Source organism: Symsagittifera roscoffensis, chromosome 7 (assembly GCF_963678635.1).
Source record: "Symsagittifera roscoffensis chromosome 7, txSymRosc1.1, whole genome shotgun sequence".
Taxonomy (NCBI): domain Eukaryota; kingdom Metazoa; phylum Xenacoelomorpha; order Acoela; family Convolutidae; genus Symsagittifera; species Symsagittifera roscoffensis.
In genome coordinates, this window is record NC_087068.1 from 11,068,443 (window position 1) to 11,094,243 (window position 25,801).

General features: G+C 38.8%; 2 protein-coding genes across 2 annotated transcripts in view; one reads left to right on the forward strand and one right to left on the reverse strand.

Annotated features, from left to right (window-relative positions):
* LOC134851470 (clathrin heavy chain 1-like) overlaps positions 1–25,801 on the forward strand; it is a 519,829-nt gene that overhangs the window by 177,794 nt on the left and 316,234 nt on the right. The gene's annotated exons all lie outside the window — the stretch shown is intronic.
* Positions 1–25,801, reverse strand: part of LOC134851891 (uncharacterized) — a 66,650-nt gene that overhangs the window by 38,320 nt on the left and 2,529 nt on the right. Inside the window, exons 2-9 of the mRNA XM_063868166.1 lie at positions 25,414–25,656; positions 23,472–23,581; positions 21,597–21,737; positions 20,592–21,134; positions 20,296–20,441; positions 19,717–19,897; positions 2,343–2,561; positions 122–138 (exon numbers count right to left, since the gene is read on the reverse strand). Of these exons, the coding sequence (XP_063724236.1) occupies positions 122–138; positions 2,343–2,561; positions 19,717–19,897; positions 20,296–20,441; positions 20,592–21,134; positions 21,597–21,737; positions 23,472–23,581; positions 25,414–25,656 (1,600 nt within the window). The remainder of the gene's footprint in view (positions 1–121; positions 139–2,342; positions 2,562–19,716; positions 19,898–20,295; positions 20,442–20,591; positions 21,135–21,596; positions 21,738–23,471; positions 23,582–25,413; positions 25,657–25,801) is intronic.

Here is a 25,801-nt window from a genome sequence, read left to right on the forward strand (position 1 = left end):
TGTGCAAAAAGTAATTCTGATAATTTAGTTTTTCCTGGGAGATGAAACAGATGAACGAAGACAATTTTTGTGTTATGAGCTTGAGTTAGTTTGTTGGTGAATTTTTATTAATTAAGCTTACCAATTCCCGGTGGATGTCTGAAAAATATACAAATATAAAGAAAAATTCAGAATCCAGAAACTAATTTTCATCAAAATTTTGAAAATATTTTGTCTAGTTTCAGTCGCTTTTTAGTAATCAAACTTGAAAGCTCCGACGAATTGCAATGATCGTTGTACTAATAAATAAATTTTTAATCCTCTATTTGTTAGATTGCATGGCTTGTTCTAAATCCAAGTCTCCACACTTGTGCTATTTGGAACAATAGACCTGCCCAGGGAGCACATAATCTCATTCATAATCAAAACTGATGGAATATTGGAGAGATGAATAGTACAATGGCATATATGATAGACATATGGAAAAACAGTAGACTAAATCGGTTCATAAGAGGATCATTGAATGACGTGAACGACTGAAGTTGACTGAAATTAGTCCAGATTAAGTCTAAACCCGGCCCACCCACCTTCGGATAAACCAATAAGAACAAGGATCAACCAGTTCCAACTATCCGTAACCAACCTATGGTACCTTGAACAAACCATCAACCCCTAGATAAAAATTAATGGTTTAGATGATCGCTGAAAAATGATTGTTTCAAGGCAAAGCTCTGATTGTATCAAATATTTGTCTTTAAACCAAATTGGGAAACTGATACAAAAGTTTCAAACAAAAAAGTACCGCTCGTATATCAGGGAAAAGCCCTGAATCTTCCGACTGCCCCCTTAATCGGTAACAAATATTTGTTCTTAAAAAGTATTTTTTAAAAAATCATAAACTTTGGACAATATCAATCATCAAGAGTCAAAATCTGAACAGTGCGATTTAAGACGACCAATTAGCATGCCTCAATCCAGAGCATGGCAAATTTGGCAATTTTTAAATCCCCAGAACTTAACAAAAAATTGTCGGAGGTGAAATATCTTTTTACATTTGAACTCAAGAAGTTGATATCTTCAATAAGGTATAAAAAAATGTTGTTGAAAATTATTATTGCGATCGGTGAAAACTGACTGAATAAAAAAACCACACCGAGCAAAAATATTCCGTTTTATTCGAAAGTCGGAACAACAAGCCTGCTCGTATACAGTGGAAAGCCCCAAATGCTTCGACTGCCCCTAATTATATCGAATAGTTAGTTTTTTTTAGAAAATATTGAAAAAATATAAATTTTGGACAATATCAAATATTAATTGTGAAAATTTGAGTCGTACGAAATCAATACGGCCAATTAGCTCAATTCAATTTGGAACAATTTTGTTCGCAATATATTTCGCCACGCATAAATAATTCGTGTTACGCTTTCAGCATTATTAATAAAATCTTCAAAGTGTGCATAAATTAGTCCAGAGCGCAGCCAAATTGGCAATTTTCAAACTCTCATAACTTTGCAAAAAAAATGATCGGAGGTAAAATATCCTTTTTTATTTGATTTCAGGGAGCCGATATCTTCAATGGGGTATTAAAAATGGATCCTTATAACAATATAATGGTGGCTGAGTTATTTGCACATTGGTAAAATTGCTGAACTAATCTACGCACGCTTCGCAAAAAAAACTAGAAAGCTGCAATTAATCGGCTCTCAAACGACCATTGCAGTGCAAGCTTATTTGAAACAAGCAAGTTAAACTCATTATATATCCACGAAATAGACCCAAAACATCCTAATCTATTTGATATTGTATTACCAGGCGGCAACATTGAAGAAAAAGCACGATGACAATCCAAATGGTTTTTAAAAACTAATCTGAACGTTTTCTAAGTCCTGAGTACAAAAGCCAACAAAGATACAACCGTATGGTAAAAAGTGATTCACCGAATGATTATTATTGGTAAAGTTGTAGATTTTTGAAATGCTGATATTAGTTGTGGATTCCAATAACCACTCGAGAATAACTGGATCGTGGAATCACTGCTTTAATGAGATTTTAACAGTTCCGGATTCCACCTAAAAACATTTTGTCAGTATCAATATGCTGCAGTAGCAGTCCTTTGTTATTGGATCCCGCGTCTCACTGACCGTTTACTATTTAAGATTAACTCGGCGTTTGCATCTGTCTCGCAATTAATTTCAAATTTTAAAGGTTCTTTATTTTAAAAACAATTTTTTAAATATTATACTTTTTTGAAAAATGTTGTCAATTTTTCAAATCAAAAGTATTTGAAAAATGTTAAGAAAAAGTCAAAATTTTCACGACTGCCTTGAAATGAGCAGTTTTAATTAAGATTTCTATAATCTCACCGATTCTTTCTCTGTCTGATTGTACAAAGAGGTAATCCGAAATATCCGATTTCTCCTCTTCTTCCTCGCCCTCCCCTATCTGACTCACTTCTACCAGCGAGTCTTCTTCCTTTTCTTCATCTTCAATAGCATTCTCTACAATGTCTACATTCTCTTCATCAAACACAAAAGAAGTCACTTCGTTCTGCTCATCATTGTCGTCTTCGGTCGTGGAGGTTCCTATAGAAACACCCAGTCTTTCAAAATTGAATGCGCGGAAGGTTATCTGTAAAAACAGACTTCAGAAAATATAAATTTCCACAGAAAATTAAATAGTTTTGGAAAAAGTTAAATTGATGCCAACAGTTTTTATATTGTTGTGAAAAATTTTGATATCAAATTAGCTTTTCCTCAGGAACCCAACCAACTATCATACTTGTACCAAAGTACCCATCTCTTTAAAACTGCATTTGATTATATTCCATATGAGCAACAAAATTGCTTAAATCGGAACATTTTATTTCAATTCTTTTTTTGTTAACCAGCTAGAGGCCTAACCCGAAAGTTAATAATTTAAAGTTAACTTAATGTGACATCACTACATGACGTCATGCATTCTTATGCTATATTAGATTACATAATTAACCTTGTTAATGAAATGAAGTTCATACATTTATATTTATTTAACTATGTAAATATTGATGGTAATTAATACCAACCATTGGAGATTTATACCGAGCTACTAATCAATTGGGTAGACTTGAAGAGAATAAAATATTAGAATCATGCTCTAACTTGCGCCGATCGACTAGCGATATTCCAGAAGTTAAGAACCGAATCCTGCGTCCTTAAAAGCAAGATAAGTCTTAACCGCTCGAGACATATAAATTATGGAAACAATCAATAACAATTGATAGCCAGTAGTGCTAATTAATATTCGAACAGCTTACAACATTATCAATAAACGACGATAAAGCTGTCCACAGCCATCCGAAGGGACACTATATCACATGGTGACTGTCGCGGAAGATTCTACTTTTGGATTCACCAAAAGTCATCGGCAATTGCAATCTTCATCACACGAGCGGACAACGACAACCGGACTTTGCTGAAACAGAACAGGGCAACACAACCCGTTTCACCCAGCAACGCTCAGATGTGGAAAGCAGAGCAACAGTCAGCGAACAACTGAGACAGACAGGGAGAAAAAGAAGACAGCCTCAACTTCTCAACATCTCCGGGCTGAAAGTTTCTCCAATCTACAGAAGCAGATGTGGATTGTGACCTACAACATCACTACTTCTTGTTCCAGTCAGAAGGCAGGGCAGCTGAGCTACTGACAAGGCAGACAAAGAAAGCAAATCTACAGGTTTTTCAACAATCAACAAAAACAGTTAGTTAAAACAAAACTCGAAACTCAAACCTGCAGTAAATTGATATAATTACCATTAAGTTTCCCCACCATAGAAGTCAAGTAACTGAACCTTTAGCACAAACATATAATTGCATCAATAAATCTGATCAGTGATACTACTAGCTTTCTTTAAGAGCTAATTTATATAGCAAACTCCCTAGTGTTCCCCCTAAATTGAATAACTGCTGTATCTTATCATCAAATGTATCATCCTGATATTCATTCGACTGTAATACGATGGCACACGCGCAAGTTTCGGTCGAACCCTATGGAGGAACGGAAAAAGAAGACTTTTCAGAATTCGAGCAACTTTTTCAAGGCTACATCGGAGTAGCAGCGATACCAAACGCACAACAAGCGAACTTCTTGCAACTGCACCTACGAGACAACGCGCTGCGATTCTACCAGACACTAGGACCAGCAACTCGAGCGAACGTTCCCGCGAGTCTCATAGCCCTGAGGGATCACTTTTGCAACCCCCAACTTCAAGAAATCCACGTTTTGAATTTAGAACAACTGCGATTCAACCCGAAAACAGATACCCCAGAGAATTTCTTGGTCAACTTAACGAAAAAAGCGCAGCGAGCGTATCCGACACCAGATTTGCCAGCTGTCGCCCCAATTGATCCTGCAATAATTGGAGCACCTGCAGCAGCAGAAGCAGCACGATTCCACCGAGAAACTGCTCAAAGGCAAGAAAGGATAGATGCTGTACATGACAACCGAAATGAACAAATTAAACGACTGTTCATTAAGGGAATGCCAGGTTGGCTGAGATCAAAACTGATGGAACAACCACCTGCAACTACAGTTCAGGAACTGTGCAACCTGACCAAGAAGCAAATCACAATTCGTGAGATTTGCCGAAAAGACGATTACCCGGAAGACGGATTTAATGAAATAAACGACAAAGTCTAGAAAATTTAATAAGCGCTATCACAAAATTGTCCACAAATCAGGAAAAAATGGAGAAGCAGCTTAACGAAATGAGATCACAAATAACTGAGCAGTCGAATAAACAATCGAATCCGCTCCCCGAACAAAATGGGAACAACAACAGTCAGAGTGATCAGTATAGTGGCTATCAGCCAAACCAAAATAATGGGTATGGACAACAGCGAGATAACAGAGGCGGAAGACGTAGAAATAATTGGCAAAATAAATTTGATTTCAACAATACTCAGCCAAACTTTCACAATATGCCACCAGTTGCACAACAGCCATATTCGCAATTGTACCCTCAAAATCAGCAGTACCCAAACATGTACCAAAATCAACAGCCAATGGTTCAAATGCATCCATCAGCACAATTTCAACAGTCCTAGAAATATCCGACGCAACAATTTGTCGCAAATCAAATGCCTCAAGCTGAAACGCAAAATCCCAACGGACCTTTTGGACCAATGGTGCGATCATCAGCCAAATTTTGTGACGTTTGTGGAAAATTTAACCACACAGCAAGTCAATGCTGGTGGCGACAGAAACCACAAGGACGCGGACAAAACTTCCCGTTTCCAAACGAGCCAAAAAACTAATAAAGCCACTGAGTCAGCCCCCTAAATCATCGAAATCACCTAAATCATCACCTAACGAACTTTTCCAACCTGATGAGATACTTAGCCTTTACGCAATAATCCCTGCGGAAGGAACAGTACTGACGTACACGAAAATACGTTTCTCATCGGGATTACAACGTAGAGCCCTGGTCGATACAGGAGCCTGCGCAAATGTTATCTCAAAACAGACATTTGAAGACCTAAAAGAAGAAAAATCGCTATTTCGCCCTCTTGAAGTAATTGAACCCAAACTGAAGAGAGTTAGAATGGCAGGAGGACAACAAGTCTCCATTGAAACTGAACTAACGTTAGAATTCCGATTGGCAGACATGACCTTTATAGAATCATTTCTCGTTCTTCATGCAGCCAATTCAATAATTCTAGGAAATCCTTTCTGTAAAAAACATCATATTCATGTCTGTCCGAAGTATAATCTACTGCATTTCAAAGACATGACCCTTCAAATCAACGAAATAAAACCTCCAAATGAGCCAAGAAGAGTCAATAGAGTGAAAAAATTCCCTTTGCTTCTGACAAAACGTCAAACAATAGCCCCACATCAGACAATTCTTGTAGAATGCCAGCTAGAGAACACATGTCAAGACATGGAAAAAACTACCGCAATCGTGATTCCGGTTCAGGAATTTGAAGAAAACTGTAAAATTGCGTTCACTTCTTCAATAAGCCAAGTGCTAAAAAACAACCTGTTGTATATCACAGCGTTTAACATCACCGATCATCACATTACTTTGCCTTTCAAAACCGAAATTGGGAAATTTTCAATTCTGACTCTGAAAGAAGCAGAAAATTTATTCCCCATCGAACCTGAAATGATTGCATTTGCAAAAATGAACCACCCGGACGATATTGAAATGGGCATTAATGAGCTAATTCAACAATCGTGTGATAGTCAGCAGCCCCAAATGAAGCATGAACCTGAGTATGAAAAATTTTGGTTTCCTACGCCTGAAACATGTCAAAACCCTGAATTACTTCCTCAAATCCAACGCGACATTTACGACCAAATTCTTCATTTTCAAGGTCTTGAAAAACTTGAACCGAAAATGAAATGTCAAGATCGATTGACATTTATCAAGAACTTTAAGTGGGAAAATTCAGTGTTGACAGAAGACCAAAGGTCAAAAGTAGAAGATTTGCTTGTTGACTTTTCGGACATCTTCGCCAAACATAGATTCGATGTTGGGTACAATTCCGACCTCAAAATCAAACTAAAACCGGAACACACACGACCTCTGTATACACAAGGACCACCTACGCCGATACATTTGCGACACGAATTGACAGTGGAACTTGCCCTTATGCACTATTATGGACTTAAAACAACATTGTCACATTCTAAATACAGTAGTCCACTATTTGCACATCGAAAGCCATCTGGTAAATTGTGGATGTTGATTGACCTCAGAAGGATAAACCATTCACTCAAGAATGACTATATCAACAGCAACTTTCCGATCTCAAACATGACCGATGCTTCGAACCACTTCGCAGGAAAGAGCTTGTTTACCAAACTTGATTGCTCACAAGCATACCATTGTGTGCAAATGGCAGATGACCTTTCAGTCCAACTTTTGGCATTTAACTTCGGTGCTGTGTATAAGGGAGCGCTGTGTATAACTTCGATGAAATGATACCGACCCTTTCGAAAATATTCGAATGTGTACGGAAGTCAGGACTTAAATTGTCGCCGAACAAATGTGAGATCGGAACACAAAGACTGAAGTTCCTGGGTAACATAATCACACCAGCAGGAGTGTCACCGGAACAAGAGAAAATCTCCACGTTCTTAAAGAAAATTAAAATGCCACAAACGGTTAAACAAGTTAAACGATTAATCGGTTTTGTACAGTTTTTTCGCAACTATATGCCAAGCCTAGGAGAAAAACTGATACCTTTTTATCGACTTCTCAGAAAAGATATAGCATTTCAAACAAATGAGGAGCATCAGAAAACTCTCGAAGTGCTAAAACATGATCTAATCCAGGCAACGGAAATAACGCTCCGCTTACCAAAACCAGGATTACAATACGTAATACTCTGTGATGCAAGCTATCATGGAACAGGTTTCGTGCTAATGGTTGAAGACTATGTGAAAACTGACAACAAAGGTGAAATGAAAACATATGCACCAGTGTCATTTGGTTCAAGACTCTTCAATACAGCACAACTGAAGTTCTCCATATACTACAAAGAGTTCTTAGCTCTATATTTTGCTCTCGATCATTTCTCTCATTTCATTTGGGGATCATCTAAACCAGTGATAATACTGACTGATAATCGGAGCCTGACACAATTTTTTCAAGCAAAAACGATTCCACCATCAGTTTGGAATTTCTTGGATCGAGTAATAGCATTCAACATCATCATTGCGCATATACCTGGAAAAGCAAATTATGCAGCAGATTTTCTCTCAAGAATGCAAACAGACCCATCAGCTTCTCTCTCCCTGAAACTAACGGACAAAATTCCGGTACGAGATATTCAAATTGATACGACAGCTAAAGTACCTGATGCATCTCTCAACCTGATCCAACCAATGGAGGAGATCTTTCCCGAAAAGAAGAAAATTGACAATAATCTGAGAACACAATTGATTGAACTAGGACTCTATGAAAACGTTATGCGAGAGCTCATCATGCAAGACGATATTGATACCATCCAACCACAAAACTTCGTCCGACTATCAGGACCATTAATTGCCGCAGTTGGATATCCTGATCCTGCTGACAATTTTCAGGACCTGAATTTAAGTCACGAAGTTCTCAATTTGAAAAATGAACAAGAAAAGGATCCTGATATCGAAGATGTGAAGAACTGGATACGGAACGAACAAGTTCCAAACCTCACGTACGAAAACAGTCGAAAGAAGAAATATGCGAAGCAATTTAATCGACTCGTACTTGAAAACGACGTCCTGTACCGAAACTTCTTCGATGACACAGGAAACGTGAAACATAAACAATACTGCCTACCTAAACATCGTGGGAAAGAAGTTGTGTATCGACTCAACAACTCGCCAACTGGCGGACATCTTGGCATGACAAGGACATCAGAAGAGTTTAGAAAACGATTTTACCTTCCCGGCTTCACTGAATTTCTCAAAATTACGATTAAAAATTGCCTGACGTGTCTGCAACTCAAACAAGCAACGGCAAAGCATCAGATTCCACCACTACAACCAATTTCATCATTGCAATGTTTCCCAGGCGATATGATGCAAATTGATATAGTTGGACCAATGAAGTCACCAGTCTACAAGTTTGTTCTCACTGGAATCGATGTATTCTCGAAATACTTGTTTGCAGCACCATTGACGAATGCCAGCGCCGATACTGTTGCAAGAGAACTTACAAAGATGTTCTTTGTTCATAGTTATATCCCGAAGAAGATTCTAGCTGATCTTGGAAAGACATTCACTTCAGAACTGATGCACGAATTGGCGACATTGCTCGAAATCCAACTTAACCATGCTACACTAAAACACCCGCAGACTATCGGTCTTGTCGAACGATCTCATGGACCACTTAAACGAATCCTAAAGCTGAACACTAATGAACAATGGTCGGACTGGCACAAATATGTCCCATTGGCAACATTTATCCACAATACTTCATACTCTTCATCAATTTGATGCTGCCCAAGCTCAATTTTCCATGGAAGAGAACCGACAAAACCACTTGATCTCCGCTTCTCAACGAAAGCAATTGAAACAGTAACAGCTGAATCTGATTTTGTTACGGCAATGCAAGATGCGATGCTAGAAAAGATGCTTACCATAAATACCGAGGATATTACGATCAAAAAGCACTTGCCCAGCCACTGAAACAGCATTCATTTTGTTTATTACTAAATCCTCTGTTGACAACTCAATCAGTTTTTGGAAGCAAATCAATGCAAGTCTGGATACCATTGTACAGAGTTGAAAAAGTGTTGACAAATTCAAACTACATCATTCGCAAAATGGGAACCAATTACACCCAATGCGTACACCGGATTCGTCTCAGACCTGTTGTTCAGCATCAACCAGAAGATCTCGAAATAATTGATCCGAGCAAATTTGAAACGGATCCCTCACTTGGTAAATATCGAAGTGAACCGGGACTCTTCGACGATTCTTTGCCCCAACTCTTAGACGACATCCAACCCGCGAACGGGGGACAAAGCAACCTTCCCGATGCACCTGCTCGAATCCGACTGTCAGTACCTCTTCGAGGACCCGCAGTAGCCCCAATCGTCCCTGCACCAGTCCCAATACCCGCAGCAGCGCCAATAGTTGCACCATTACCTCTGGTACCGCTACCAATAGCAGCACCGCCGCCACCAGCACTTCCACCGGACCCAGATCCAGAACCATTAGCTCCACCTGAGTTTGAATACAACGATGGATTAATTAACGACGAACCAATGAACGAGGCAGTGGTAACAATGCCTACTACAGTTAATCTCGAAAACGATGGACAAAACATGGCCCAAGAAACCTCGCGAACGAAGCGCAAAGCAGCAGTCGAAGCGCGAGACAAAATATTTTGCCAAACGCGCTTCAACAACGATGTGAGATATCACCCAATACCACCACGCGAATTGCAACCGCGCAAATTCAGCCTACGAACAGTAGATGGACACGAAGTGGCTCCAATAACGCTCAGTCCAAGATCAACTCAAAACGAAAACCGATCAAAAATAAAGAAGAAGGTAGAAGAGGCAAATGGATCTTTCCCTCCACGCGAAACGAAAAGAAATATAATAAAGGACAGTGTACAACGAGCGAAGCAACTGACTAAAACTAAACGTAAAGACGGACCTGGAAGCAGCAAAGATTCGGTGAACTCAATCTACGATGAACCAAATATCTTTGTTGGACCAAGAAATGTTTTACAGTTCCTAGGCTCTATAGCGCACTGTGTCTCAAGTGACTTTCACATGAACAAAGGAGTAGCACGACAAATCAGCAGTGCCTATCCATGTATGAGGCCAACACTACAAAGCATTGAAACACCAATAGTTGGGTCATCAGTTGCTGTGTCTTTGCCTTGGGAAAACAAGTCAATTTTCAACCTGGTTACAAAATCACAATTCTTTGACAAGCCAACATACTACGATTTGTCAAGAAGCCTCAACTGCATCAAGCAGAAGATATTGCAGAAAGGAATAAACGCAATAGTCATGCCAAAAATTGGATGTGGACTCGATAAATTGAAAGAAAGTAGAGTTTTCAGCCTAATTTGCGACATTTTCGGAAAAACTAACATCAAAATCTTTATTTATCTATGACGAAAAATCCGGATATCAGCTAGTACCGTTCATGCATGCAATCAAAACATTTGCCACTACAGCCCACGTTGAAGTCGATCGAAACACCACAAGTTGGGGCCTCAGTTTCTGTGCACATTCCTTCTCAAAACAAATCAATATTCAATCTAGTGACAAAAACGCAATATTTCAAAAAACCGTCTTATTATGATTTTACACGCAGCCTCCGCTGCATGAGGAAGCAGCTAATCGAACAAGGAATCAAACAAATTGCGATTCCGAAGATAGGTTGTGGTCTCGATAAATTACGAGAAAATTCAGTTTTCAACATCATTTACGATATCTTCCGAAAAGGCGACATAAAAGTCTTCGTCTATGTCTAAACAGCGTTATTTCACCGGTTATCATCATTGCAGCACCCTACGGACACGTGCACAAAGCCGGCTCACTAGCAGAAGTCAACTTCCTGGAGATCTCAAAAAATGCACGAAATCCCCATGTATTAACATAGGGAATAAAAAAATTTTGGGACCCCAGAAAATTTTCAGAAGAAGAAATTTTAATTTAGTACCGCCGATGACATCTGTAGCACCAATGAGGAGCCTGCAGAAGCGCAGCGCAGGAGGAAATGTATAGAACTCGAGATATCAAAACAAAAAACACCTCAACCTCCCATGTATTAAGATCACGAATAAAAAAGTTTCGAGCACCCCGACAACTCAGTGATCGAATCTCGAAAATTTTGACACCAGTGAGCTCTCTAGCACCAATGAGGAGGATCCTGAAGCCCGGCGGAGGAGGAATTGTTTAAAAGCCGAGATCTCAAAAATCACCCTCTCCGGCCATGTATTAAGATGGGGAATAAAAAATTCTCACGTCCCCCATCAAACTTCTGAATGGATTTTGAAAATTTCACTACCAATGATCCCAGGACCACCAATAAGGAGGCTCCAGAAGCTCGGCGGAGGAGGAAATGTGTACATCTCGAGATACGAAAAATCACCCTCACCGCCCATGTTTAAGCATTACGAATAAAAAAGTTTTTCGTCCCCCATCAACGAGTCGAAGGAAATTCAAAAATTTTGGGCTCATTAATCTTCAAATCACCAATGACGAACAGGCACGAAGTTGGTCCACTACCAGACCAAAATTTGGTGACATACATCAATTCTCAACATTCCCATGTATTAGTATAGGAAAAACAAGAAAAATAACTTTCGAGGGATATCTTTGCAGAAATGCGGAAAGAAAACACTCAAATGTGCCAGCAAAGATCCAACGGAATTGTTAGGACAACCCTGAAAGGTTACAAGTAATGCTTAAAAACAACACGCGAACTTGAAAAGCTAATTAGAACATCATAAATATCAACAAATTTGATGAAAAACTGAAATTCATCAATTTTAATTCTAACTGATGCCAAGTTTTGCTCAGGCGAACCAGCAAATTGCCTGAATAGCCTATAGGAGTGAAGTGCAGCTACAGTTGAAGAAACGAATTGAAAACACGAAAAGCCAGACACTGCACAAAATACGATGATCGCGACCAATGCAAAAACATCGTTGAAACGTGTAATTTTCAAATAATAAAGTCGATCACCTTCATTCAGGGAGTAAGGCCAACAAAGGCACAAAACACCCATACGAAGAAGACAAAAAGACTTCTGAGGGAACAAAACAAAAAACGAGTAGAAGACGAAGCATCAAATTATAAGCATGTATAACAGAGTACAAATTGCGTTTCTAGTTGAAAAGCTTCAAAAACAAAGTGAATATTTCAATAAAACAAATCATTGTTAAGTTGTTGAAAACACATTCGCAATTATTGAGGATACGAGAAGAACTTAACAGCCTCATCTTAATTTAGACACCGACCTCAGCATCGATAGAGCAACACGAATGTCAAGCAACGAACGAACGAAGACAGCGATACCAAAATGTGAAACGAAACGACGACCAAAACTAGTCAGCTACTCCACGCGACAGTACTTGCCGTGCAAATTCAGCTACAGCTGACAACTGAATACATCATGATATCATTAATCTGACCCTATCATCTATCACTTAACTCCCTTAACCCGACTCAATGTGGCTTCCTATCCCCATTAAAATATTTCCCATTTAAACTCAATTGAATTCTCTTTCACATAATGTAAATTGAAGTAATAACCTGTGCTTCTAAACCAATAAATGTTAATTATTTTTGTGATAACTTGATAGTTCAATTACTCATTTTCCTGTAGCAGTATATATTTTGTCAATCTGATTGTCGATTTTAAACTTAATTATTTTAACTGTAAACAGTCAAAAACTGAAAACCACCCGGGAAGATTTCTTCTTGTGAGGTAGTGTGACATCACTACATGACGTCATGCATTCTTATGCTATATTAGATTACATAATTAACCTTGTTAATGAAATGAAGTTCATACATTTATATTTATTTAACTATGTAAATATTGATGGTAATTAATACCAACCATTGGAGATTTATACCGAGCTACTAATCAATTGGGTAGACTTGAAGAGAATAAAATATTAGAATCATGCTCTAACACAATTCGTACACAATTCATGGATGACATAGGGAGCGCTGTGTATAACTTCGATGAAATGATACCGACCCTTTCGAAAATATTCGAATGTGTACGGAAGTCAGGACTTAAATTGTCGCCGAACAAATGTGAGATCGGAACACAAAGACTGAAGTTCCTGGGTAACATAATCACACCAGCAGGAGTGTCACCGGAACAAGAGAAAATCTCCACGTTCTTAAAGAAAATTAAAATGCCACAAACGGTTAAACAAGTTAAACGATTAATCGGTTTTGTACAGTTTTTTCGCAACTATATGCCAAGCCTAGGAGAAAAACTGATACCTTTTTATCGACTTCTCAGAAAAGATATAGCATTTCAAACAAATGAGGAGCATCAGAAAACTCTCGAAGTGCTAAAACATGATCTAATCCAGGCAACGGAAATAACGCTCCGCTTACCAAAACCAGGATTACAATACGTAATACTATGTGATGCAAGCTATCATGGAACAGGTTTCGTGCTAATGGTTGAAGACTATGTGAAAACTGACAACAAAGGTGAAATGAAAACATATGCACCAGTGTCATTTGGTTCAAGACTCTTCAATACAGCACAACTGAAGTTCTCCATATACTACAAAGAGTTCTTAGCTCTATATTTTGCTCTCGATCATTTCTCTCATTTCATTTGGGGATCATCTAAACCAGTGATAATACTGACTGATAATCGGAGCCTGACACAATTTTTTCAAGCAAAAACGATTCCACCATCAGTTTGGAATTTCTTGGATCGAGTAATGGCATTCAACATCATCATTGCGCATATACCTGGAAAAGCAAATTATGCAGCAGATTTTCTCTCAAGAATGCAAACAGACCCATCAGCTTCTCTCTCCCTGAAACTAACGGACAAAATTCCGGTACGAGATATTCAAATTGATACGACAGCTAAAGTACCTGATGCATCTCTCAACCTGATCCAACCAATGGAGGAGATCTTTCCCGAAAAGAAGAAAATTGACGATAATCTGAGAACACAATTGATTGAACTAGGACTCTATGAAAACGTTATGCGAGAGCTCAGCATGCAAGACGATATTGATACCATCCAACCACAAAACTTCGTCCGACTATCAGGACCATTAATTGCCGCAGTTGGATATCCTGATCCTGCTGACAATTTTCAGGACCTGAATTTAAGTCACGAAGTTCTCAATTTGAAAAATGAACAAGAAAAGGATCCTGATATCGAAGATGTGAAGAACTGGATCTGGAACGAACAAGTTCCAAACCTCACGTACGAAAACAGTCGAAAGAAGAAATATGCGAAGCAATTTAATCGACTCGTACTTGAAAACGACGTCCTGTACCGAAACTTCTTCGATGACACAGGAAACGTGAAACATAAACAATACTGCCTACCTAAACATCGTGGGAAAGAAGTTGTGTATCGACTCAACAACTCGCCAACTGGCGGACATCTTGGAATGACAAGGACATCAGAAGAGTTTAGAAAACGATTTTACCTTCCCGGCTTCACTGAATTTCTCAAAAATACGATTAAAAATTGCCTGACGTGTCTGCAACTCAAACAAGCAACGGCAAAGCATCAGATTCCACCACTACAACCAATTTCATCATTGCAATGTTTCCCAGGCGATATGATGCAAATTGATATAGTTGGACCAATGAAGTCACCAGTCTACAAGTTTGTTCTCACTGGAATCGATGTATTCTCGAAATACTTGTTTGCAGCACCATTGACGAATGCCAGCGCCGATACTGTTGCAAGAGAACTTACAAAGATGTTCTTTGTTCATAGTTATATCCCGAAGAAGATTCTAGCTGATCTTGGAAAGACATTCACTTCAGAACTGATGCACGAATTGGCGACATTGCTCGAAATCCAACTTAACCATGCTACACTAAAACACCCGCAGACTATCGGTCTTGTCGAACGATCTCATGGACCACTTAAACGAATCCTAAAGCTGAACACTAATGAACAATGGTCGGTCTGGCACAAATATGTCCCATTGGCAACATTTATCCACAATACTTCATACTCTTCATCAATTTGATGCTGCCCAAGCTCAATTTTCCATGGAAGAGAACCGACAAAACCACTTGATCTCCGCTTCTCAACGAAAGCAATTGAAACAGTAACAGCTGAATCTGATTTTGTTACGGCAATGCAAGATGCGATGCTAGAAAAGTTCAAAGAAACGAAAAAGAACTTAATTTCTGCTAACCATAAATACCGAGGATATTACGATCAAAAAGCACTTGCCCAGCCACTGAAACAGCATTCATTTTGTTTATTACTAAATCCTCTGTTGACAACTCAATCAGTTTTTGGAAGCAAATCAATGCAAGTCTGGATACCATTGTACAGAGTTGAAAAAGTGTTGACAAATTCAAACTACATCATTCGCAAAATGGGAACCAATTACACCCAATGCGTACACCGGATTCGTCTCAGACCTGTTGTTCAGCATCAACCAGAAGATCTCGAAATAATTGATCCGAGCAAATTTGAAACGGATCCCTCACTTGGTAAATATCGAAGTGAACCAGGACTCTTCGACGATTCTTTGCCCCAACTCTTAGACGACATCCAACCCGCGAACGGGGGACAAAGCAACCTTCCCGATGCACCTGCTCGAATCCGACTGTCAGTACCTCTTCGAGGACCCGCAGTAGCCCCAATCGTCCCTGCACCAGTCCCAATACCCGCAGCAGCGCCAATAGTTGCACCATTACCTCTGGTACCGCTACCAATAGCAGCACCGCCGCCACCAGCACTTCCACCGGACCCAGATCCAGAACCATTAGCTCCACCTGAGTTTGAATACAACGATGGATTAATTAACGACGAACCAATGAACGAGGCAGTGGTAACAATGCCTACTACAGTTAATCTCGAAAACGATGGACAAAACATGGCCCAAGAAACCTCACGAACGAAGCGCAAAGCAGCAGTCGAAGCGCGAGACAAAATATTTTGCCAAACGCGCTTCAACAACGATGTGAGATATCACCCAATACCACCACGCGAATTGCAACCGCGCAAATTCAGCCTACGAACAGTAGATGGACACGAAGTGGCTCCAATAACGCTCAGTCCAAGATCAACTCAAAACGAAAACCGATCAAAAATAAAGAAGAAGGTAGAAGAGGCAAATGGATCTTTCCCTCCACGCGAAACGAAAAGAAATATAATAAAGGACAGTGTACAACGAGCGAAGCAACTGACTAAAACTAAACGTAAAGACGGACCTGGAAGCAGCAAAGATTCGGTGAACTCAATCTACGATGAACCAAATATCTTTGTTGGACCAAGAAATGTTTTACAGTTCCTAGGCTCTATAGCGCACTGTGTCTCAAGTGACTTTCACATGAACAAAGGAGTAGCACGACAAATCAGCAGTGCCTATCCATGTATGAGGCCAACACTACAAAGCATTGAAACACCAATAGTTGGGTCATCAGTTGCTGTGTCTTTGCCTTGGGAAAACAAGTCAATTTTCAACCTGGTTACAAAATCACAATTCTTTGACAAGCCAACATACTACGATTTGTCAAGAAGCCTCAACTGCATCAAGCAGAAGATATTGCAGAAAGGAATAAACGCAATAGTCATGCCAAAAATTGGATGTGGACTCGATAAATTGAAAGAAAGTAGAGTTTTCAGCCTAATTTGCGACATTTACGGAAAAACTAACATCAAAATCTTTATTTATCTATGACGAAAAATCCGGATATCAGCTAGTACCGTTCATGCATGCAATCAAAACATTTGCCACTACAGCCCACGTTGAAGTCGATCGAAACACCACAAGTTGGGGCCTCAGTTTCTGTGCACATTCCTTCTCAAAACAAATCAATATTCAATCTAGTGACAAAAACGCAATATTTCAAAAAACCGTCTTATTATGATTTTACACGCAGCCTCCGCTGCATGAGGAAGCAGCTAATCGAACAAGGAATCAAACAAATTGCGATTCCGAAGATAGGTTGTGGTCTCGATAAATTACGAGAAAATTCAGTTTTCAACATCATTTACGATATCTTCCGAAAAGGCGACATAAAAGTCTTCGTCTATGTCTAAACAGCGTTATTTCACCGGTTATCATCATTGCAGCACCCTACGGACACGTGCACAAAGCCGGCTCACTAGCAGAAGTCAACTTCCTGGAGATCTCAAAAAGCGCACGAAATCCCCATGTATTAACATAGGGAATAAAAAAATTTTGGGACCCCAGAAAATTTTCAGAAGAAGAAATTTTAATTTAGTACCGCCGATGACATCTGTAGCACCAATGAGGAGCCTGCAGAAGCGCAGCGCAGGAGGAAATGTATAGAACTCGAGATATCAAAAAACACCTCAACCTCCCATGTATTAAGATCACGAATAAAAAAGTTTCGAGCACCCCGACAACTCAGTGATCGAATCTCGAAAATTTTGACACCAGTGAGCTCTCTAGCACCAATGAGGAGGATCCTGAAGCCCGGCGGAGGAGGAATTGTTTAAAAGCCGAGATCTCAAAAATCACCCTCTCCGGCCATGTATTAAGATGGGGAATAAAAAATTCTCACGTCCCCCATCAAACTTCTGAATGGATTTTGAAAATTTCACTACCAATGATCCCAGGACCACCAATAAGGAGGCTCCAGAAGCTCGGCGGAGGAGGAAATGTGTACATCTCGAGATACGAAAAATCACCCTCACCGCCCATGTTTAAGCATTACGAATAAAAAAGTTTTTCGTCCCCCATCAACGAGTCGAAGGAAATTCAAAAATTTTGGGCTCATTAATCTTCAAATCACCAATGACGAACAGGCACGAAGTTGGTCCACTACCAGACCAAAATTTGGTGACATACATCAATTCTCAACATTCCCATGTATTAGTATAGGAAAAACAAGAAAAATAACTTTCGAGGGATATCTTTGCAGAAATGCGGAAAGAAAACACTCAAATGTGCCAGCAAAGATCCAACGGAATTGTTAGGACAACCCTGAAAGGTTACAAGTAATGCTTAAAAACAACACGCGAACTTGAAAAGCTAATTAGAACATCATAAATATCAACAAATTTGATGAAAAACTGAAATTCATCAATTTTAATTCTAACTGATGCCAAGTTTTGCTCAGGCGAACCAGCAAATTGCCTGAATAGCCTATAGGAGTGAAGTGCGGCTACAGTTGAAGAAACGAATTGAAAACACGAAAAGCCAGACACTGCACAAAATACGATGATCGCGACCAATGCAAAAACATCGTTGAAACGTGTAATTTTCAAATAATAAAGTCGATCACCTTCATTCAGGGAGTAAGGCCAACAAAGGCACAAAACACCCATACGAAGAAGACAAAAAGACTTCTGAGGGAACAAAACAAAAAACGAGTAGAAGACGAAGCATCAAATTATAAGCATGTATAACAGAGTACAAATTGCGTTTCTAGTTGAAAAGCTTCAAAAACAAAGTGAATATTTCAATAAAACAAATCATTGTTAAGTTGTTGAAAACACATTCGCAATTATTGAGGATACGAGAAGAACTTAACAGCCTCATCTTAATTTAGACACCGACCTCAGCATCGATAGAGCAACACGAATGTCAAGCAACGAACGAACGAAGACAGCGATACCAAAATGTGAAACGAAACGACGACCAAAACTAGTCAGCTACTCCACGCGACAGTACTTGCCGTGCAAATTCAGCTACAGCTGACAACTGAATACATCATGATATCATTAATCTGACCCTATCATCTATCACTTAACTCCCTTAACCCGACTCAATGTGGCTTCCTATCCCCATTAAAATATTTCCCATTTAAACTCAATTGAATTCTCTTTCACATAATGTAAATTGAAGTAATAACCTGTGCTTCTAAACCAATGAATGTTAATTATTTTTGTGATAACTTGATAGTTCAATTACTCATTTTCCTGTAGCAGTATATATTTTGTCAATCTGATTGTCGATTTTAAACTTAATTATTTTAACTGTAAACAGTCAAAAACTGAAAACCACCCGGGAAGATTTCTTCTTGTGAGGTAGTGTGACATCACTACATGACGTCATGCATTCTTATGCTATATTAGATTACATAATTAACCTTGTTAATGAAATGAAGTTCATACATTTATATTTATTTAACTATGTAAATATTGATGGTAATTAATACCAACCATTGGAGATTTATACCGAGCTACTAATCAATTGGGTAGACTTGAAGAGAATAAAATATAAGAATCATGCTCTAACTTGCGCCGATCGACTAGCGATATTCCAGAAGTTAAGAACCGAATCCTGCGTCCTTAAAAGCAAGATAAGTCTTAACCGCTCGAGACATATAAATTATGGAAACAATCAATAACAATTGATAGCCAGTAGTGCTAATTAATATTCGAACAGCTTACTACATTATCAATAAACGACAATATAGCTGTCCACAGCCATCCGAAGGGACACTATATCACACTTAACTATGGCTATCTTACAAGAATTGTAAATTGCAGCACACGTGCGATTTGAACCTGCAATCATATGATTACTGAGCACCATCACTACCGATGCGCTACAACGCCAAACTCTAATGATCTAACCGAGTGTCATGTCTTCCACGTTCTGGTTACGAATGATCAAATCCTGCACCGACTGATCCGCCTCCGCCCCACTCCCTCCACCCACACTCTCGTCCAGAGTGACAACCACCCCCTCCGAATCCGAACCCCCAACTGGAGCAGTGGAATTCAGTCGCTGATTTGCTGCCGACGTGTACATGATCTAAATTAGAGACTTTTTTTGTAAAAAATGGTGTTGCCTATACAGCAATCATTGTCGTTTACACAGAACAAAGCGACGAAGTCGCGAATCAGAAACGACGTGATCTAAAAGCATCGAAAACCTGTTGAATTTTTGATTCTCAATTAGATGGAAAAGTGTTCATTTTGATAAAGAAAAAAGAACACTGACAGGTATTTTGAAATTTTGATTAATAAAAACTTAAATTACGCAGCTAAAGACAAAAAAACTTAAGTAAAATGGCAAACGGAATACGAAATATTAAATTAATTACGATCTATTTGACTAATTATTAGGAATTTCTTTTAAATTGTTTATATTGTAGGAAAAATTATGAGTTTTCGCCTACGAGTTGTCGCCTCGCGAATACATTTAAATACCTCTACGTCCGAACTGTTGATATCCGAGAATGAGCTCGGAGCTCGTTTAGCTTGCTGGTTGTTTATTTCATCATAACTCGAGTCAATCTTGTTCACACTCGTGTCAGCCTGGACAACATCGTCGAAGCCGGACTCGTTCAATTGTCCTAAAAAACGGTGGATTCTAGATCAATTTATTCATAATTATAAATTTTTAGAGATTTTTTCTTAATTGTAACTCACTAAATTTTCTCATAAAGTTTTCTCATAACTCATAAATTTTTCATTACTTTCAACCGAAACCGAGATTTACCAACCTTGATTACCATTTGAGATGTTTGAAAAATCCGAGTTTTCAGCATTGATAGAGTTATGCAATGCATTCAGATCTCTCGATTTTCTCAGGCGTTTCTGTTTTCCTGTTACGTCATCAGGTCCTGTGACGTAATCATAACCACTCCCGTCTGAACCAGTGGTCACATTTTCAAAATCCGAATTCTGCTTGGACGAAAAATCTTGCTCTGAATCTGAAGGTTTTTGAGGTAGTTTAGAAAGGTTACTGCACGGATTCGAACCTAGGCTCCTGGATTTGTGTCTGGATTGAGCAGGGGGAGGTGCTTGGGTGTCGATGTAAGCGAATGAAGCGCTTTCAGTGTCCGTTTCGGTGAAATCAGTTTCTGTGTATTCGGATTCAGTATTTGTGACGTCATTTACATGAAGAGATTCTTCTAGAATGTTCTCAGGAGGCGGTTGGACAGGACTTGAGGCTTCTTCTGCTTCCAAAATGGTGGATAGAGCGGAGACATCTGGGATGATGACTGGTAATGTGTTTTTCCGGGGGACTTTTAATGAAACTTTGGCTGAAACACAATTCAAGTTTCGTGATGGCACAAAATTACTTCAGGGGTTCTAAAATGTAATGATCGAATATTTGTGCTGACGATGATTACATTTATAGCAAGCTTTAGACTTTTTTATGATTGAACAACAAAAAAATATTTAACTTTTTCGCAAGCATAAGCTGTGTCAAAATGATGAAAATGACCTCCATATTCATAGGTTTCCGATTAAATTTCAGTCATTTTGCCACGTTTTTAAATTAAATTAGTTAAATAGCTCAAGATACTGAATGTTTTCTGTTATAGCCATCGGCCAGACGTTCGGTCGACTCGATATGATGAGTGCATAAAGTATCTATAGTATGCCTCTGTCGTGATAGTGATATACTGCTCTATACTTTGAAATTCTGAGCTATGATAGATTTTTCATAAATTTGGATCTTGTTGAGCTGTTAGCACACGCAAAAATGGCTCTCGGTTTACTTTCGGTGGCCAATGGGATGTCGTCTTCGTCGTCGCTGTTGTCACTTCCACTACTTTCCATGTGATTTGCCCCTCCTCCAGAAGAAGAAGTGGACTTCAGGATGCCACTCAACTCACTCCCGATCACGTGACGGAAGTAGCCTGAAAAGGAAAGGAGACAGGTAAACATCAATGCCACTCAACTCACTCCCGATCACGTGACGGAAGTAGCCTGAAAAAGAAAGGAGACAGGTAAACATCAATGCCACTCAACTCACTCCCGATCACGTGACGGAAGTAGCCTGAAAAAGAAAGGAGACAGGTAAACATCAATGCCACTCAACTCACTCCCGATCACGTGACGGAAGTAGCCTGAAAAAGAAAGGAGACAGGTAAACATCAATGCCACTCAACTCACTCCCGATCACGTGACGGAAGTAGCCTGAAAAAGAAAGGAGACAGGTAAACATCAATGCCACTCAACTCACTCCCGATCACGTGACGGAAGTAGCCTGAAAAAGAAAGGAGACAGGTAAACATCAATGCCACTCAACTCACTCCCGATCACGTGACGGAAGTAGCCTGAAAAGGAAAGGAGACAGGTAAACATCAATGCCACGCAAGAATGCAGGCACAAGCAGGAGCGGATCTAGGATTTTCTCAAGGGAGGGGGCAGATTTTTCAAAAAAATTAAATTTTGTCGACCTGTTTTTGGGTCGACCAAATAGTTTTTCGAGCTTTCTCAAATCCCTATTAAGATCCTATTTTGAGAAAATTTCTGCGACGCAGGCTGGCTATTAAAAAAAGCAGGCCCAAAAAGAGTTTAATCAAATTTTTGCGTTTTCAGCGCGCGCTCCCCTCGCAGTTAGTATATATTGGCACCAAATGCTCTTTTAGAAAAACTTTAAGGCTGCTAGCAAATGGATGTCATAAAAAACTATAAAGGGAGACCCCTTTGGGTAATCTAAGCAGATCGAGAAAAGACCGGTAACAAGTGCAGAAAATCAAATTTGATTGGCTATTTTTTTAAATGCCGGTCCTAACTTATGTTTGGTTTATTTGCACAAGAAAATGATTTGAAAATTTCTCTTATCAAGTTACTGATATGAAAAGTTGTAATTACCAACAGGGTGCTTGAATGTTATCATCGGCAAGCAAGAAAAAACATCTGGACGTCAAAGCAAGTCGAATATTTTTTAAATTAAAAAAACCATTAGAGTGCAATAATTTTTTTTCAAAAAAAATTTTGATTGCAATAAACTACAGAGATTGATGACAACCAAAGTGCAAAAAAGACACTTTAACTCCTGGAGTGAAAAAGCTCACCTTGACAAATTGGCAAAACATCTATCCAAATTGGAGATGGAATTGAAAAAGCAAGGTGAAGATGATGACAGCGCCAAATAGATAGAACAGATTAAAATGTAAACATAAACAATACAACAGACAGATAGCAATCAATGCGTTACAATAACGGAATAAGGTATATGTATGTTTTTCAGATCTAAGATGTATAAAAATTTCGATTATATGCGAAAAATGTGAAAAAAGCCTGCTCATCCAAGCGATCATCACACAGATAATAAGCAAAAACCTCAGATTATGTCTGGGACCAGCACAAAAGACAATCTTATGTTAAAAGCAGCGAGGAAAATTCTAAGCAACACAATTCATTCATTGAGAATTTTCAAACCAACGCCTTCTATTTCATTTTTATAGCGTTTTCAACATATATCAATTTATCTGAGAGCTCATTTTCAAAGTAATCACCGAAATTAGAACTGCGCTAACGTTTTTGAAAGATCTGACTGAGCGCATTGTATACTAAAACGATATTTCAAAAAACTTACTTAGCAATCGTTTTTGTGACGTTGTTTTTCTCGAAAATGAACTGACCCTGTTCGATGAACTTGAGGATTGACCTCTTGACCTTGGTAGCTCCTGCTGTTTTGAATCTCTCGTGCAGTTTCTCCTCAAACCATCCCATCACGTGATTCTTCAAACGTCTGGAAAAAAACTCAATTTTTAATTTCTGAATTGCATATGAGCCGGACTATCAGATGTCGACATTTTGTGTAAATGACAACAATGCTTTATGATTTGATGCTTTTGAAAATTGAGGCTAGTTTTGGTGGATATTATCGAACTTTACTACAAAATTTGATCCCGGTTTCAATATTTACATAGAGGCGAAGCTGGTCTTCGCGCCACTTGCTATACAAAACAAGAAAGCCGCTAAGTCGGATAAAATCGAAAAGGTCAAAAAATAGATCTATCAAAATGAATAAAGCTAGTTTTGAAGAAAAAAAAGCAACACGCAGAAACCTTAGCAGAAACCCTTTAAGACGAAAAAAAACAACAAGACATAAAAAGTTAAGAAGTCCCCCTCAAAACACACAAACACACACATACAAATTTTTCGCTTGTCGAAAGACGCAAAGCTAGTCCATTAAGCCGATTTAGTATCAGCCCATACCTATCAAGCGAAAAAACGAAAAAAAAGTTGCAATGAAATTCTATAAATTCTAATAAGATTTTTTTGACATTTTGCACAATCTAGAGAAGATCAGAGAAATTACGTTTCCATTAAAGCAACTCAAAATTAGGACACTAACCAAAAGGATTTAAACCAAAATCATAAGGGCAGAACAAAATTTTGAGCGATAAAAAAACATATAGATATACGTCAAAAGAAATATAAAATATCAGTCCATTCCAGCTTAGTAAAATTACAAACAGCCGACAAAAATCAAAATACTAAAGCACAATGTAACGTGCGTATAACAAAAAAAACAAATGTACAATGTGGCAACTAAGCCGACAAAACATAAGCAGACAAACAATAGGCCGACAATTTTTTTTGAAACGGAATATTTACTGTTTGAAAAATAAAACAGGTCCTGTCAGATTCGAACCCAGGAACTTTGGCGTCACAGGCGTATTTGTTACCTCCAGACCAAGTGCACTGGAGACGCAAAGAAAGTTTACCATTTCTAATATTGACCGTTCTGTGAACAAAGTTATTTACGGAAAAAAAGTCTAGAACCCGATTGCAAAACCCTTGCCTATCGCAAGGGTTATGACATAAATATTGAAACCAGGAACAAATTTTATGGTAAAGCCCGACAATATCCGCCAAAATTGGGGAGGTCGCAAGAAGTTTTCTGGGTTTTGCTGGGGCAGCAACTACAAATGAGCGAGTCTGGAGCATTGGAGGAAATAAAATGATGATACGACCAGAGAGCCTTTCGACCGAAAGTTTTTGTAAACTTGTTTCTACATGAAAATTTGTAATTTTCTGTATTCTGTTCTAAGCAATTCATTCTTTTGCTCTTAAATTTGCTTTAAAAAAATGGACCAAACCGAACAAAAATTAGCAAAAACCGAACCGAACCTAAACTTTTGTTGAGTGAACCGCTCACCTCTAATTTTTGCTCAGGAAAAATTAAGAATGTCGACGATATTATCCTGGACGGAGAAATAATAATTATTTTCACTTTCATGGCCGATAGATTTAGTGGTTCAGCTCTCCGAGCAACTTATTGAAATAATATGATTTCCTCACAGCCACATTTCGCACAAAATAGCTTTTTAGAAACTTTTCACTGCTCTTTGAACAAAAATCGCGTTTTTTATCATAGCCACCTGATATTTTGGGACACATTGTCAAAATTCGCAAATTCGCAAAATACGCACATATGTTCACGGTATCATTAGATATGTAGCAAAATAACATCTTCATATGTTTATTTTCAAATTTTTGCCATTTTTTGTAAATTCAGGGAAAAAGATTAAGTTGTAATCGGAACTTTGTGACGCAGTTGTCCAATTAAAGTACCTTTTCTCTGCACAATGTCTGCACATATTTCTGTAGTCTGCATTTGTTGCCGTCTGATGGACAAAACAGGAGTGACACACCAGGAATTTACACGCGTCACACTTCACACTCCTCTGGTCTGAGAAGAAGGGGAGGATGGAGAACTGTAGGCAGCAGATGATGCAGTGCTTCCGGTTGAAGTCTGGGTCGTGGTCCAGAATGGCAGCAACACGTGCGTCCTCCTCCTCCGGAGAGAACAGGGGGCTGGAACGCGTAACAAGAGCACCCAGTTTCACAAAATGTACTAGAATGAGGCCACTAAATATTTTTAACACTTAAAGTTTTTTTGAAAATAAAATCTTCGGAAGCGAAAATCAGTTGCACTATAACATCCAAACAATTTATGAAA